Raw genomic sequence first — 17,652 nt, 5'->3', positions numbered from 1 at the left:
ACGTTCTTACTGCTAGAGCTCCAAATGTAGCTCAACATTTTATTTTTCCTGTCACCAAATTTGGCACGATTGGTCTGAGATGCCTAGTCAATTTAGAATGGATCTTAACACTTGGTGCATGCAGTATTAAAAAAATCTGGGACCACTTAGTACTTTGTGGGAGCACCAGTTTGAGTACCAGCTTGAGCAAACAGTGTGGCAAACACCAGGGATTCACTGATGCCATGTCACATCAACACTCCCCTTTTAACCCTTTCACTGTCAAGACCCCTGCTCACAAACTTTCTCTCAGTGTCGAAAAATTAAAAAAAAAAAAAAAAAAATCTTATGAAATGATCTTATCTTGATGGTAATGTCACCAATAGTACGAAATCTGATGGAAAACTCATGGAATTACGCTCTTGTGAAGTTAGTGGTCTCGGTGATATTTACGCATTAGCAATTTTTGCCCACTTTCAGCTCTATTTTCGGCCAATTCCATTGTTCCAGTCGACCAAACTCATAGCTATTTCGCTAAACTCCATTTGTTCTATCAATTGGTATAAATAATATCAGCACATTTGTGAAAACATATTAGACCCACCAGTTGACGTGTACTGGATGCGTGGCGTGATTTGTTTACTCTTAAACACTGGCAAAAAATCAAACATTTCTGCTATTTTGAGCTCAATTTCAAGGTACTTTTAATCCAAAAAACATTCAAAATCATCTCTATTTCTGTAATATATCTTCCATTCTATCAAATGTGACCAAGAAAACTAGAATACGACCATCTATACCATACGAAAATACACTGCAAACTCAGTGTTTTAAACCAAAAACACAGTCGGAGTTTTCTTTTTCTCATTATACACTGCATACTGCAGGACTTTTTTTTATACCATGCACACTGACCACTCAGACCCATTTTCTCATATGTAGGTCCTACCAGCTTTCTCCTGCTAGATTTGAAGCTGCTAGAATTTTGGTGTAGTACTACGGCACCAACACTGGCTTGTAAGCTGTAGTACTATGGCACTAACAGTGAAAGGGTTAAGAGAAAAGTGATGTTGACTCTGAGTTTAGTGGCTTTGAGATGCATGTGGCCACAAATGGTCAAGGAAATATAAAAAAAATACCTCGATAATAACCCATGTGGAACATTTGTGCTACATCCTTTCAGTTTTGATACTACTGGTAGTCATCCTGCCAGAATGTCCTATAACCTATGCCCTAAGTTAAGAGAAACGATTCTGGAACATGTGTAATCATGTTCAGCAGGCTGGGCGACTGGCTGGCTGACTGGCTGAGTGGCTGGCTGGGTGGCTGATTGACTTTGGCTGTCTCTATCTCTGTCTCACAGGTACACATAAGTATAGTTATCATGGTGTAAATTACTTAGGATAACAAAAAAAAAAATCCAGACAAAGTGCTATACTGTGCTTATAGATATGAGGCATAAGCATAACTGTGGAAAGTAATACGCATTTCCACTTGTTCAGGAATCAGAAGTGACGATTCTGGAACATGGGTAATACCTGTTGGTTCATGAGCAGCTCTCTCTGAGAGAGAGAGAGAGAGAGAGAGAGAGAGGCAGAGATACACACACAGGCAGAGAGACATACACAGGCAGATAGAGACAGGAAAACAGAAAGACAAGACAGACAGCAGAGACAGATAAACAGACAGAGCTAGACAGACAGATAGATGTAACAGTGAGAAGAGATAAAAAAACATGCCAAGGTTCACTGGGAGTAGTGTATGATCAGCAATACTGAGTGACGAGTGACTGCACCATCAGCAGCGTAGAGTGGCACTTGTCTGACACTGTATTTCAAGGAATTTCATATATATACAGTGGACCCCCGGTTAATGATATTTTTTCATTCCAGAAGTATGTTCAGATGCCAGTACTGACCGAATTTGTTCCCATAAGGAATATTGTGAAGTAGATTAGTCCATTTCAGACCCCCAAACATACACGTACAAACGCACTTACATAAATACACTTACATAATTATAAATAATTTATATATATTTCTAGACAAAAGAATATGACTAAGGCAGATGAACATGTTCACCTGTCAGTGTGCTTGTGACTGTTTGATTACTATTTCCGTACCCAATATTAGTGTCAGAATAAAGTATGACTATAAAATCACAGGAACTACTATAAACTGTAATTATCAGAACATAAAAATAATGTAAAATAAAAAAATACGAGAAAAAAAAGGTATTTCGGCAACATTTCTGCAAGTGGTAGGACTCCATGTCGCCTGGCGGCAACATGGAGTCCTGCCACTAAAATTTTTTTTTAAATTGTTCTCACTGTATTTTCCCATGTCCAAATCTCTTTTATCTACAAAAACTCTTTCTTATGAATGTCAGCATTAGAATAATATTTTAAAAATACAGAATAGCCTGTGAAATACAAAATGAACCCCAGATCAGATTTTTTCAAATGCAGAAAGGACCCTTACACAGAAGGTTAAGTTCCGAGCTACCACTGTAAAGCAAAAATCGCTGTAAAGTGAAACATAGCCTTTTTCACTTTCAAATGTATATAAAAGCCTAATAAGAGATATTAGGAGAGCAATAAAGCTAAGCCTAAAAAATGCATAAACAGTACACAAATCACATCCCTTAAAATATTTTTATACTTAGCTTATAATGAGTGGTGAATATATTTATTGTAGGTAACTTGAATAAATAAAGAATGGGAATAACTGAAAACTGCTGTATTAGTGAAACACTGTAAAGCGGGGACCTCCTGTACAGTAGATAAATAACACTTAGTGATACTGTATTTGCAGCATCTGGATTTCCTGGGACCTATAAGATAGCATGCCCTGCAGATGTAAAGGAAGCACTGTATTAATGTACAGATGACCACTGATTAATAATATGGCAGTATGTTCTTGAAAACGGCATGTTAAAAAAAAATCATGTATAATGAACTGAACAACACATGGAAAAAATAGGATGATGTTCCTCCAGCACCCAAAAAAGCAGAAAATTTTTTAAGATCTCAAAATTAAAAAAAAAAAAAATCTAATCTGCACACCAAATAAAAAACTTACTGGAGTGAAAGATATGGGTGGTGTAGAATAAATCCAATGCACAGAGAACACTGTCAAGGTCCAAGGTTGATGACTCTACAACCACATGCCAGTAGATATAAGAAATATTGCTGAGACAAAGGTACAGTGCAGGTCTTCAAGGAGAACCTGGAGAAGTTTCTACAAGAGGCTCCTGAGCAGCCAGTCTGTGATGTATGTGTAGCTTGTAAACTACAGGTAACAACAGACTAGTTGATCAGGCAGTTAAAGAAAAGTCTGGCCAAAGTACAGGCTTCAGCACAATCTACAGAAAGCAGGCATTGGAAAGTTACAGGAATATTACAGACAAGAATGCTGAATGCTAGATTCAATGAGATTAACAGGATTTAACCAAATTTTCCTTCTATCTTACAAAACTACAAACTTCTCACCCAACCTATTTTAAAAACCAAACATTCTCTTTAAAATTATGTCAAGATAACATTACTGTGTAACATGCACACACAAGCAGTCTGCATGGACTGACATAAGGTCCATATTGTATTTTCCTGAATTCAGACTCAGTATGGATCACAGCATTGTGTAACATACACACACAACTAGTCTGTTTGGATTTCAACAAGGGTAACCTAATATAAGGTCCACATACACAATTAACAATATTCAGGGAATATACAGTAATCTCTTTTACAAAAATATTCTATGCAGCATGATTTCTTTTTGCAAATAAAATTTTAAAAAGTGCATCCAAAATTAAATAGCACATACTATGAAGGCCTTCTCACATACCATTTAATTTTGGGGCACTTTATTTAATTGCATTTCCAAAAAGCTTTATAATGAAGATTACTGAATCTGATAATGTTTATTAATCAGCAGTAGAAATATATGACTGGTACAAGAGACCTGGTTTGCAGAGCCAGTCATTATTTAGATGACATTTCACTCAATGGTGAGCTAAATTGGGTTTTAACTAAGCTCAATACTGAACAAAATTTAAGAATAAGCACAAATAACCTGAACTCTGGAGAGGAAACATGTCATGATGTTTTGAATGGTCCAGGATGGACTAAAATGGCATCATAAGTTTCTTCTCTAAAGTGCAGATTATACATGAATAGTTCCAGCTATGGCATTATGACTTTGGGAATAAAGACTTGCTCTGGAAACTCTTTACCATACTTTTCAGGACCATCTGCCAGTCAAACCATCATCTGAATGAAGGGCTAACTAACACTTACATTAAATATCAGCTTAAAGAGCACAGCCAAGAGAAATAACAACACACAGTACTAACGGTAAAGGAGGTTGAAATCTTGTTCCTCAAGGTCCAAATTCTGTGAGTCGGGACTAAGTTGTGGGGACATCATTGGGGCAAAGTCATATACTCCTGGAACTGCAGTACAATATCACATTACATACAACTTTGGTTAAAAACTCATCTACAATATTATTGAAAACATAGCTTCAGTACTTCAAAAAACCTGGTGCACTCTGTAAGGTATACTGTCACATTACATACCATAGCATATAGAAATGAAGGTACAATATTTATGGAGGTGTATTGCACAGTATACTATTCAATGAATGTTTTATGGGTTAGAATCTCTCATGTTATCAAGGTGTATAAATTAATTAAATAAAATGTGTATGGATTTCATACTAAATACAAGACAAGCTTAAAATTTTACTACTGTATGATATTTCAGTTTTATGTTGCTACCATAACAAAGATTTATTAATTTATTCTGTATACATAGTAAATATATGTGCAAATAAATTAGTTTTCTTTTTTCACCATACCTATATACATTTTATCTAGTCATCAGTTGCATTCCTAATAACTACACCATTAACCCTTTCAGGGTCCACAAGCCCTCTCAGAGACTTGTTCTCAGGGTCCCCACAAATTTCAAAACAAAAAAAAAAAAAAAAAATCTTATGAAAAGATAAGAGAATCTTTTCCCGATCATAATGGCACCAAAAGTATGAAATTTGATGGAAAACTTACGGAATTATGCTCTCGCGAAGTTAGCGGTCTCGACGATGTTTATGCATCAGCAATTTTGCCCACTTTGAGCCCTATTTTCGGCCAATTCCAATGTACTAGTCGACAAAAATCATAACTATTTCGCTAGAACTCCATTTTTTTCTATCGAATGAGTACAAGAAACCACCACTTTACCGATTTCAACTATCCAATACAGTGGTCAGAATTCAGCAATTGTGCCAATTTCACACAAATTTCAAAAGATGCCAATTTCCAAATAGGGTCCAGAATAAACAAGAAAGACATTCCTGGCACTAAAACAACATTTCCTCTGTTCATTAGTCACGTCCCCATGCCCCTTTTACATTCTTTTGCTTTCCATTTTGAATTTTTATTCTCACAAAAAATAGAAGATTTACTGTTATGCAGACTGCTACATTAGTGTAGAAATGGTATAAATAATATCGGCGCACTTGTGAAAGAATATTAGACTCGCCAGTTGACGTGTATTGGATGCTTAGCACGATCTGTTTACTTTTGAACTTTGGTAAAAATCGAACATTTCTACTACTTTGAGCTCAATTTCAAGGTACTTTCCACTGTAAAAGCAGTCAAAATCATCTCAATTTCTGTAATATGTCTTCCATTCTATACAATAAGACCAGGGAAACTAGAATAAAACAATAAATACCATACGAAAATACAGTGCAAAGTCACTGTTTTAATCCAAAAACACGGTCAAAGTGTTTTTTTTCTCATTACGCACTGTGTGCTGCAGGATTTTTTTCATACTGCGCACACTGACCACATAGACACATTCTTTCATATGTAGGCCTACCAGCTTTCTCTCACTAGATTTGAAGGCACTAGAATTTATGAGTACTAGTACGTCATGGACCCTGGTGCGTAAGCCATACTAGTACGGCCAAAACCCTGAAAGGGTTAATGACATATCTATGTGTGAAACAGTTGTTGATTACAAGTTCTAATGAGAAATCTTTTGATAGGTAATAGTTTTAATAAAAAAAAAAGTCTACAAAAAAGTAACAGGTAGTAACTACTTTTAAATGACCTACAGACTGACAGTTTTTGAAATGTTGTCAGCAACACAATAAGTGTCAGGGGCCCAAGACTGTTCAACTGCCTCCCAGCAAACATAAGGGGGATTACCAATAGACCCCTGGCTGTCTTCAAGCAGGCACTGGACAAGCACCTAAAGTCGGTACCTGACCAGCCAGGCTGTGGCTCATGCAGCCAGCAGCAACAGCCTGGTTGATCAGGCTCTGATCCATCATGAGACCTGGTCACGGGCTGGGCCGCAGAGGCGTTGACCCCCGGAACTCTCTCCAGGTAAACTCCAGGTAAGCAGATTTCAAAGGAGGGACAAAGTATAGTAAGAGAAGAATAGAAAATAAAGGAGAGAGGAGAGGAGTGATGGAGGAGGAGAGTGGGGGAGGTGGTGGAGGAGAAGAAAAGTGGGGGAGGTGGAGAAAGAGGGAGAGAGTGGGGTAGGTGGAAGATTGGGGGAGGTGGAGGAGGAGAGTGAAGGAGGTGGAGGAGAGTGGGAGAGGTGCACGAGGAGAGAGGGGAGATAGAAGAGGAGAGTGGGAGAGGTGGAAGAGGAGAGTGGGGGAGGTGGAGGAGGAGAGTGGGGAAGGTGAAGGAGGAGGAGAGTGGGGAGGTGGAGGAAGAGAGTGGGGAGGTGGAGGAAGAGAGTGGGGGAGGTGGAGGAGGAGAGTGGGGGAGGTGCAGGAGGACAGTGGGAGGAGGGAGAGAGGGGATGGGAGGAGGAGGGGTAGAGAGGGAGAAATGGAGTGAGGCAAACTATCTTTGTTCCCACTGAGGGTCTAGCTTTTAATGAGACATGAGGGTCAATATTATTCTTATATGAAGCACAATAGCATGTACAGTGGACCCCCGGATTTTGTCCGGTGCAGAAATTGCACAATTCAGATTTCAACCACTTTTTTTGGTGAAACTTTGCCGAGTTTCGTACGTTTTCTCTGGTCCAGCATTAGAGCAAACTATACGAATCTGCGGCTGGCCCAGTCACCGCCCTTAATACGTACATAACGCTTTTGTTTACAATTTTGTTTACAACACTAGTCGAAGTAGGTCTTCGTCCAAAGGTTGGACAAGTGGTGAAGAATTCCTTACGCCTTTCTACTTTGTACTGGACTGATGAAGCCACTGTGTGGTGAAACGTTTCCTGAATAAAGATTCCCATATGTTGCATAAGTGTCTCAATCTTCAACTTGTTGGTTTTTCAAACCATTCATCACAACTGTCAGACAATGCAGCATCATGGGATCTTGTTACAAAGAATTCTTCAACACCTGTCCAACCTTTGGACGAAGACCTACTTCGACTAGTGGATGTTTCCACTATGACCCCACCTCCTCCTGCTTCGCCTCACCTCACTGCAGTATATAAGCCATGTCTACGGCCCTATGCTGTACATTCTACAAGATTGATGGACTGAACACATCAACTCCAGGCTGAGGGACTGATTACCTCAAACTCCTCCTCTCCTTACACCTTTCTACTTTGTATTGGACTGATGAAGCCACTGTGTGGCGAAACATTTCCTGAATAAAGATTCCCATATGTTGCACAAGTGTCTCAATCTTAAATAACAAAAAAGGCACAATACCGTGACTGGAATGATACACAAATAACCCGCACATAAGAGAGAGAAGCTTACGACGACATTTCGGTCCGACTTGGACCATTGACAAAGTCACACTAACCAGAAGTGGAGCAGGACGGCTATATATAGGCAGGAAGAGGTGGTGGTGGTAGTAGTAGTACAAGAATGATATATAATACCGACAAGATGAAATTAAGACACATGCGCAACACCCGGGCATCCCTATCGTAGACATTTCGCCATCCAGCCAGCCACTGGATGCCGAAACGTCCACAACAAAGACAACCAGACGTCGCACATGTGTCTTAATTTCATCAGTAGTTGTAGTAGTAGTAGTAGAAGAGGTAGTAGTACTGGTAGTGGTAGAAGTGGGAAATAAGGAGGACGAGCCAGTAAATACAAAGGAAGGGGAGCACTGCAAGAGAGCTAGGTGCCCACTGAGGGAGAGCAAGCACACAGAGGTGCGTGAAAGGGGAAGTGGTGAAATAAATGAAGAAGGAACAGAAACACGAGACAGAAGAGAGAAAGACAACCCTGAAGAGAAAAGGAAAGAGGAAAGGGGAAGAGGGAGAAGAAGAAAAAGAAAAAGAAAAAATGAGGAGTCAGGTTAAGTCACGGGTGTTCTGAAGTTTGGAGCATTTTATAATGTAGTGGGAGAGGAAGGCATCTACAGAGATGAAGCCAGGGCTAAGGTTCATACAAGGAAAGTTGTGTATTAGAGAGGATTCAACTAGACGGCGACTGTTCGAGTTGGAAGTAGGGAAGACAGTTTTAGCAGAAGACCAGTCAATAGGATGGCTATGATCTCTGACATGACAGAAAAGAGCATTGTTAGTGTCGGCAAGCCTAACACTATTTTTGTGCTCCCTAAGTCTGTCAGAAAGAGATCGACCAGTTTCTCCGAAGTATTGAAGAGGACAGGAGGAGCAAGAAATAGAGTAGACACCAGGAACATCTGTAGAGGGAGGAGAGGTATGAACGAGATTAGTGCGAAGAGTGTTAGTCTGGCGGAAGGTAAGCTTGATGTCTAAGGGACGGAGAGAACTGTTGAGATTAGAAAGACCGGAAATGTAGGGAAGGCAGAGGATAGAAGAGTTCCCAGGAGTAGAGAGTTTGGGAGAGAAGAAATTGCGTTTAGCACGTGAGAGGGCAGAGTCTATGAAATGGGAAGGGTAGCCAAGACGGGAAAACGAATTATGAAGAGTGGAAATTTCTGCTGGAAGGAACTGAGGATCACAGATGCGGAGGGCATGGAGAAAGAGGGAGATAAGAACACTTTTCTTGACAGGGGAAGCATGACAGGAAAAGTAGTGAATGTAAGTGCCACTGTGCATAGGTTTTCGGTAAACGGAAAAGAAAAAACCTGTATCTGAGCGGTGGACATGGACATCAAGGAAAGGAAGCAAGGAATTAGATTCCCATTCAGCTTTAAACTTAATGGAAGGGGCAAGATTATTAAGAGCTTCAAGAAAAGGTTGGAAGAGACTGGAGTCATGAGGCCACAGAGCAAAAATGTCATCCACATAGCGAAGCCAGAGTGAAGGTTGCACATCGAGGGTAGGAAGAAGAACAGTCTCGAAGTATTCCATGTAAAGATTAGCAAGGATAGGAGAGAGAGGAGAGCCCATAGCGACACCGAAGGTTTGAGAATAATATTTCCCTTGGAAGGAAAAGGAGTTAAGAGTCCACACAGAGGCAGATAAGATCAAGAAAGACATCAGTAGGTATAGGGAGATGAAGAAACTCTTCATGGGCCTTCTCTCTAAGGAAATCAAGGACATCATCAAGAGGGACATTGGTGAAGAGGGACTCAACATCAAGACTAAGCATCTTACAGGTTGGGAGAGAGCGACGGAGGTGGGCAGGAGAAAAAGTACCAAGAAAGGGAGTGAGGGTTTTGGCCAGCCAAGAAGCAAGAGAATAAGAGACAGAACCTCTAGAGGATATGATAGGACGGAGAGGAATATCATGTTTATGAGTTTTGGGAAGGCCATAGAAATAGGGAAGAGAGGGACAGATGACACGAAACCGTTGAACAAGGTCAAAGTCAGGAGGACAGAGGTCGGAGAGAGTCCTTAGTTTTTTGTTGAAAGCTCCCTTGATGCAATCAAGAGGGTTGGAAATGAGAGGAGTGTAGGTACGTGAGTCAGAGAGCAAGACATCAGCTTTATGGAGGTAATCCTCGCGATCAAGGATAACTACCGAATTACCTTTGTCAGAAGATAGTATGACAATGTTAGTGTTGGATTTAAGAGAAGAAAGGGCAAGTTGGTAATGGCGTGGAAGGTGGTGATTCTTAGAAAACAGACTAACAAGAGCAGGAAGGAGAGCGCCACGAAAAGTGGACAAGTCAGGAAGATTACGGGAGCGAGATTGACGAAAGGAATCAAAAGAGCTAATCAGGGAAATACCAGCGCGAGGAGTAAGCGAAGTGGCAAAGGAAAGGCCAAAACCAAGAAGTTCAAGCTCATACTGGGAGAGTGAGACAGAAGACAAGTTAGTAACACAGTCAGTGAGGGAGAATTTAAACCAAGGGCTAGCTTAGATGAGACATTGAAGTTTATTCTGTAGTTTGGAAGAATGAATTTGTGTATTCAGGCGAGCAGTGTCAAAGGCAATGGTAGAGAGAAGGTTACAGAGATCCTGTGGTACAGCCGCAAAGAGAGCACGTTGACGTTGACGGAAAGTAAAGAAGGCATTTTCAACCTGTGATTTAGTAGAAAGAATGAGCTGTTGAAGTAGGAGATGGGCATGATCAGGAAAGGGAGTGCCCAGTGGGTTGGTTTTCAGGAAGTGGGAGAAGGAAGGGGGCAGAACTTGTTCAGCAAGACAGTCACGTAGGAAGCGAAGCTGATTCTTACAACGCCTGGTAGCAACAAGAGCAGCCTCATAAGATCGAAAGAGGGGTTTGAAAGAGGGAAGAACATTAAAAAAGTTGGAGAGAATATGACGCTTAACTGCGGGGTCCATAAATAACAAAAAAGGCACAATACTGTGACTGGAACGATACACAAATAACCCGCACATAAAAGAGAGAAGCTTACGGCGACATTTCAGTCCGACTTGGACCATTGACAAAGTCACACTAACCAGAAGTGGAGTAGGATGGCTATATATAGGCAGGATGAGGTGGTGGTAGTAGTAGTAGCAGTAGTAGTAGTAGTAGTACAAGAATGGTATATAATACCGACAAGATGAAATTAAGACACATGCGCAACACCCGGGCATCCCTATCGTAGACGTTTCGCCATCCAGCCAGCCACTGGATGGCGAAACATCCACAACAAAGACAACCAGACACCGCACATGTGTCTTAATTTCATCAGTAGTTGTAGTAGTAGTAGTAGTAGAAGAGGTAGTGGTAGTGGTAGACATCAAGCTTACCTTCCGCCAGACTAACACTCTTTGCACTAATCTCGTTCATACCTCTCCTCCCTCTACAGATGTTCCTGGTGTCTACTCTATTTCTTGCTCCTCCTGTCCTCTTCAATACTTCGGAGAAACTGGTCGATCTCTTTCTGACAGACTTAGGGAGCACAAAAATAGTGTTAGGCCTGCCGACACTAGCAATGCTCTTTTCTGTCACGTCAGAGATCATAGCCATCCTATTGACTGGTCTTCTGCTAAAACTGTCTTCCCTACTTCCAACTCGAACAGTCGCCATCTAGTTGAATCCTCTCTAATACACAACTTTCCTTGTATGAACCTTAGCTCTGGCTTCGTCTCTGTAGATGCCTTCCTCTCCCACTACATTATAAACTGCTCCAAACTTCAGAACACCCGTGACTTAACCTGACTCCTCATTTTTTCTTTTTCTTTTTCTTCTTCTCCCTCTTCCCTTTTCCTCTTTCCTTTTCTCCTCTGGGTTGTCTTTCTCTCTTCTGTCTCGTGTTTCTGTTCCTTCTTCATTTATTTCACCACTTCCCCTTTCACGCACCTCTGTGCACTTGCTCTCCCTCAGTGGGCACCTAGCTCTCTTGCAGTGCTCCCCTTCCTTTGTATTTACTGGCTCGTCCTCCTTATTTCCCACTTCTACCACTACCAGTACTACTACCTCTTCTATTACTACTACTACAACTACTGATGAAATTAAGACACATGTGCGATGTCTGGTTGTCTTTGTTGTGGACGTTTCGCCATCCAGTGGCTGGCTGGATGGCGAAATGTCTACGATAGGGATGCCCGGGTGTTGCGCATGTGTCTTAATTTCATCTTGTCGGTATTATATACCATTCTTGTACTACTACTACTACTACTACTACCACCACCACCACCACCTCTTCCTGCCTATATATAGCCGTCCTGCTCCACTTCTGGTTAGTGTGACTTTGTCAATGGTCCAAGTCGGACCGAAACGTCGTCGTAAGCTTCTCTCTTTTATGTGCGGGTTATTTGTGTCTCAATCTTCAACTTATCGGTTTTTCAAACCATTCATCACAACTGTCAGACAATGCAGCATCATGGGATCTTGTTACAAAGAATTCTTCAACACTTGTCCAACCTTTGGACGAAGACCTATTTTGACTAGTGGAATTTCCACTATGACCCCACCTCCTCCTGCTTCGCCTCGCCTCACTGCAGTATATAAGCCAAGTCTACGGCCCTATGCTGTACATTCTACAAGATTGATGGCTGAACACATCGACTCCAGGCTGAGGGACTGATTACCTCAAACTCCTCTCCTTATGCCTTTCTACTTTGTATTGGACTGATGAAGCCACTGTGTGGCAAAACATTTCCTGAATAAAGATTCCCATATGTTGCACAAGTGTCTCAATCTTCAAAGTAATAGAGTATAGTACAGTACTGTAGATTACTGATTACTGGCAACTTCAGTGGGACCAAATAGTCAGTTATTTTATCATATCAGTTATCTGTTGACCAAATTCAGAAGATGAAAAACGTGGAATTTGCAGGTCTCAGGATGTATAGCTGTTTTATGTGATAAATTTGGTTCACTTTATGCTACATCACTATGTGCCAGCCAAGGGCCTGGACTGCATCTAACATATAAAGCAAGGGACACCTGTATCTAGGTACAATATTTTAAGCATGTTCAAATCTTAATTCAATGAGTAATTTTTTTAAATACTATTAATGTGTTCATAAATGTGGGTTTAATAAACATAACAACTTTCAAATACAGTACAGTACTGTATGGATAGTTAGATATGAGTAAAACCTTGATTTAACAATCTAACAGGAAGTAGGTGGTATCCATTAATGCCGACTGACTGATAAATCCAAATGATGGTTTTGTCTATCCATGATTGTAACAACAACAGACAATTCTGGATTTAATAGCCTTTGTCCTTTAGATTCAAAATAAATTTACCCAGTGGACCATAACAATAATGGACACTTCTGGATTTAATAGACTAAATGCAAAATAAATTTACACAGTGGACCATAACAATAACAAACAATTCTGGATATAACAAATTTTGTCAATTGTTTCTGGACAATGATGGGCCACAGATTCTGACCTTTATATTCAAAATACACTAAATCAGGGTTCATTAAATTGAGATTTTACTGAACTGTATAATAAGTCAAAATGTGGGTAGACATGGTAACTTACTTTGTTCTGGCCACAAATCTGGACTGGAGCGGTCAAGTTTCTCAAGGCTCAGTAGAGATGGCTCCATCTCTGTAAATAACTAACTGCTTGAGTACAGTATCATTTTGATGGTATATACTTATATACTAACAATTTAGACTAGTTTAAGTAACAGTACTCATAAAATTATGGGCTGTGAGCATATTTTGGGTATATTAGCTTGGAGACTGCAGATTTTGGTAAAATGTACAAAAATAAAAGATACCACTTTAGAGAAAGAATAAATTTATCAGTGAAAATTTCTTTTGTACACAAAAAGGATGAGAAAAATGTTTTCTGAAGCTGTTCATAATTGTAGGTTAATCAGCAACAAATAGCTGTCATTAAATTCTGTTAATTTTCACATACTGTATACAGAAATTGGCATTATGTTTACTGTCTTATTTTAATATTTTCATTCTTCAGTTCATAAAAAAAAAGTTTAATTTTTTCACTTGAAAGATGGGAGCAGGGGGATGCTATTATTTTTACTTCATTTTCAGAATGTGTTTGCCATCAAAGATACTTGACAATAAATCTGCAGAAAGCATGACTAGAATTCTGCTCACTGCCTTTGTTAGTGTTTATAGTGGCATGTCAGACTGCAGGTACATATGATGATCCTAAACATTCTGCTTGTATTATTAGCCCTGGATAACCTAATAAAGTCAGAGCATCATTGTCACCTAACAAAATTAATCAACTGAAATCAAAATATTTGTTTCTAAGAGCATACATAGGGAGGTTAAAATAATGGAGAAGCTTATTTTGGTTGCAGGTTTGATACTATGATGCCATAAAAATAATGCAATACAAAAGTATGCTTAAAAAAAAGCCACTTAATATTAATGCAAAGAATATCAGGCAAAATAATCCTAAAACTAACATACTGCTTAATTCTAGTCTTAGCACATACATAATTTTAGGCATTGTGTAAACATAAGGGTGTGTTTTCTTACACCGACTGTCCATGTTCACCCAACAGTAAAAATAGGTACCTGGATGTTAGCTGACCGGTGTGGGTCGCATCCTGGGACAAAATTGACCTAATTTGCCTGAAATGCTCTGCATACCAAGCGGATTTCTATATACAGTGGCACCTTGGTTTTCGTTTGCCCTGGTTTTTGTTGAATTCGGTTTTCGATGACTTTTTCGTCAAAATTTTGTCCAAGTTTTCTTTCATTACCTTCGTTTTCATCGAGTTGACAACGGTCCACCGTACCGAACATGTCCATCCACACTCGCACAAAGCATCCCATGCGTTCTGAGTCAGTCTGGCTTTGTTTCTTGTCAAGTGAGCATTGCCCTGCATGATCGTCCAAAACATTTCGTAATAATCCATTGTTTTTTGTGCTTGTTTATTAAGTGTGACTGCTAAATAAGCCAACTTGGGGCCAAAGAAACTTCTGAGTGCCAGCCCTTTGATAAAGAAGGTGAGAAACACAATAGAATTCAAGAAAGAACTCATAGAATGAGTTGCAAAGTTGTGTGGAGAAATATCACTACTATCCTCTACAAAGGTAGAGGGTGGTAGTGATAGTGGTAGAGGATGGTAGTGATGGTGGTAGTGATGGTGGTAGAGGGTGGTAGTGATGGTGGTAGTGATGGTGGTAGTGATGGTGGTAGGGGGTGGTAGTGGTGGTAGTAGAGGGTGGTAGCAATGGTGGTAGAGGGTGGTAGTGGTTGTGATGGTGGTAGAGGGTGGTGGTAGAGGGTGGTAGTGATGGTGGTAGTGATGGTGGTAGTGATGGTGGTAGGGGGTGGTAGTGGTGGTAGTAGAGGGTGGTAGCGATGGTGGTAGAGGGTGGTAGTGGTTGTGATGGTGGTAGAGGGTGGTAGTGATGGTGGTAGTGATGGTGGTAGTGATGGTGGTAGGGGGTGGTAGTAGAGGGTGGTAGCGATGGTGGTAGAGGGTGGTAGTGTTTGTGGTAGAAAGTGGTAGTGTTTGTGGTAGAGGGTGGTAGTGATGGTGGTAGAGATAACCTCTCCCCTCTTTGCCGTCTTCCATACGCCAACAAGTCTTCAATAAAGGTAAAAGTGATGTTAAATGTTCATTTATCAGTTTCATTAGTCCTTTATATTTAGTATTTCTCATTGTTTTCTGTATGTAAAACTACAGTTATTCTCTAGAAAATGTATTTTTTGTTAGTACTTTTGGGTGTCTGGAACAGATTAATTGGATTTACATTATTTCTTATGGGAAATATTTTTTTCAGTTTTCGTCGAATTTGTTTTTCGTCTGACTTTCTGGAACGAATTAATGACGAAAAGCGAGGTTCCACTGTAGTAGTATGCCACTGATGTCAGCTAGGCCTGTATACCTTGTACATGTACTTGTAGAAATAAATTAAATATTAAATAAATATTAAATAAGGTGCTGGATAATCAAAAAGATTAAAGTGTTAAAGCTGACTATCTGTGAAGAAAGAATTTATTATGGGTACAAAGATACAGGCTGAAAATGATACACTGGATAATGGCAGATAGTTGACATTAAATTATATCAGTTCAATTAGGCTCACTTTATGGAGTGGTAAAATTAAGGTGGTGACAATAATTCCTGAGTATTAAACATAGTAAGCAAAGATGTTTGTGACAAACAAGTGTATTTCTGAGAGAATACCCACTGTTTTGAAAATTTTCTTAGAAATGTTCTGAATGTTTGTGTTCAGTTTTAATTTGCGACACTGATAAATTCTCAAGAATTTGTCCTTCTCCTTCCTTTAAAGTGGTTTATTATTTATTTCTATGATCAAATGAATATCTTGAGCTTTGTTTCTAAACATTACAAGGTCGGCAGCTCCTTTGTTCGACTTAAAAAAAAGAAAATGGTGTGTGTGAAGGTGTGTTTTATGAATCTATGTATGTATTAATGTTGATAGGAATTTCTTGAAATGTTCTTACGAACATTAAACGTGAGTGTGTTAGTTATCATCCAGGTAGATATCTTTCCAAGTTCAACATTAACTATGCTGAGTGAAGCCAGATCTACATTTGAGACAAGAAAAGTTGTGCAATCTGCAAACAGAATTCGTTTTAGTTCCTGTGAAGAATTAGGAAGGACACTGATATAGATGCAGAATAGCAGAGGTCCCAGGAGACTGCCTTGTGGCACCCCTATGGTAGCCGATCAGGTTACTGAAGCACAATCGTTCATGGTCACTTGTTGGCGTCTGTCACTAAGGCCAGACTTCACATACGAGAGCATGCCCTCTGATTCCATAATGGTCTAGGATGAGCAGTAGGATGTTGTGACCTACTGTATTAAAGATTTTCTTCAGAATGATAAAGAGGCCCATTGCATATTCAGTTTTCGAGAGGAACACCTCAAGTCAAGCATTTTTACTACTGCATCAGTGGTGCCCAATTACTTCTTGGTGAATATAGGCAACAGTTAACTGAACCATATATACTCAAATATGGGGAGCAGGTAACTGTACCATATATACTAGGCCCTGTGGCCTGGCTGCCAAAGCTCTCACTTCACACAGGGAGGACCTGGGTTCGATTCCCGGCGGGGTAGAAACATTTTACAGCATTTTCTTACACCTGGTGTCCTGTTCACCTAGCAGCAAATAGGTACCTGGGTGTTAGTCGGCTGGTGTGGGTCACATTCTGTGGGACAAAATTGAGGACCCCAAAGGAAATAAGACGGACAGTCCTTGATGATGTACTTTCTTGGGTTATCCTGTGTGGCTAACCCTCCAGGGTAAAAACTCCGAACGAAATCTTATTTTACCCAAATATGGGCAGCAGGTAGCTATACCATATATACTCAAATATGGGCAGCAGGTAGCTATACCATATATACCCAAATATGGGCAGCAGGTAGCTATACCATATATACCCAAATATGGGCAGCAGGTAGCTATACCATATATACCCAAATATGGGCAGCAGGTAGCTATACCATATATATATATACCCAAATATATCTTGTTGTATCGTGTATATAAGCTGATTAGTGTAACCTGATGATTTGATTTCAAGATTTATTTGCCCTTACATAAAACTCGTCCAGTTTTATGTCTGCCCACCAAAAGGAGTCTGTTCCCTATGCCTATTTCACATGTGCTATTGCATGTCCTTCAGTGTTGTAAAAAAATAACTATACATCTTGTAGAAATAAACTATATATATTTATTTCCCAGACACTCGTCATCTGCATGCCATAGGAGTTTGCACTTAACATTAATAGCCATGTTTAAAGCATTGCTGCATTGCAAAATAGACAAATACAAAACAATACGAGTATTTTTTTCAGAAATGTCTCGAGTTGAGTGCACACGGGAGATTTTTGACGGTAGTAATTACCCTGATCTTGAAAGTTCCCTCCCTCAGTAGTCTCCATCTTGTTTGTTTACACTCACCTCTG

At 39.9% G+C, this 17,652-nt stretch overlaps 1 protein-coding gene across 1 annotated transcript in view; it reads right to left on the bottom strand.

The window, feature by feature from the left end:
* LOC128687878 (protein lin-52 homolog) overlaps positions 1-17,652 on the bottom strand; it is a 27,904-nt gene extending 10,252 nt beyond the window's left edge. The window contains exons 1-3 of the mRNA XM_070083501.1: positions 17,592-17,652; positions 13,260-13,328; positions 4,336-4,434 (exon numbers count right to left, since the gene is read on the bottom strand). Of these exons, the coding sequence (XP_069939602.1) occupies positions 4,336-4,434; positions 13,260-13,328; positions 17,592-17,628 (205 nt within the window). The 5' untranslated portion in view covers positions 17,629-17,652. The remainder of the gene's footprint in view (positions 1-4,335; positions 4,435-13,259; positions 13,329-17,591) is intronic.

The sequence above is a fragment of the Cherax quadricarinatus genome, chromosome 10 (genome assembly GCF_038502225.1).
Source record: "Cherax quadricarinatus isolate ZL_2023a chromosome 10, ASM3850222v1, whole genome shotgun sequence".
Taxonomy (NCBI): Eukaryota; Metazoa; Arthropoda; class Malacostraca; order Decapoda; family Parastacidae; genus Cherax; species Cherax quadricarinatus.
The sequence above is the reverse complement of the archived record's forward strand: the minus strand, read 5'-3'. Positions and strand labels throughout refer to the sequence as shown.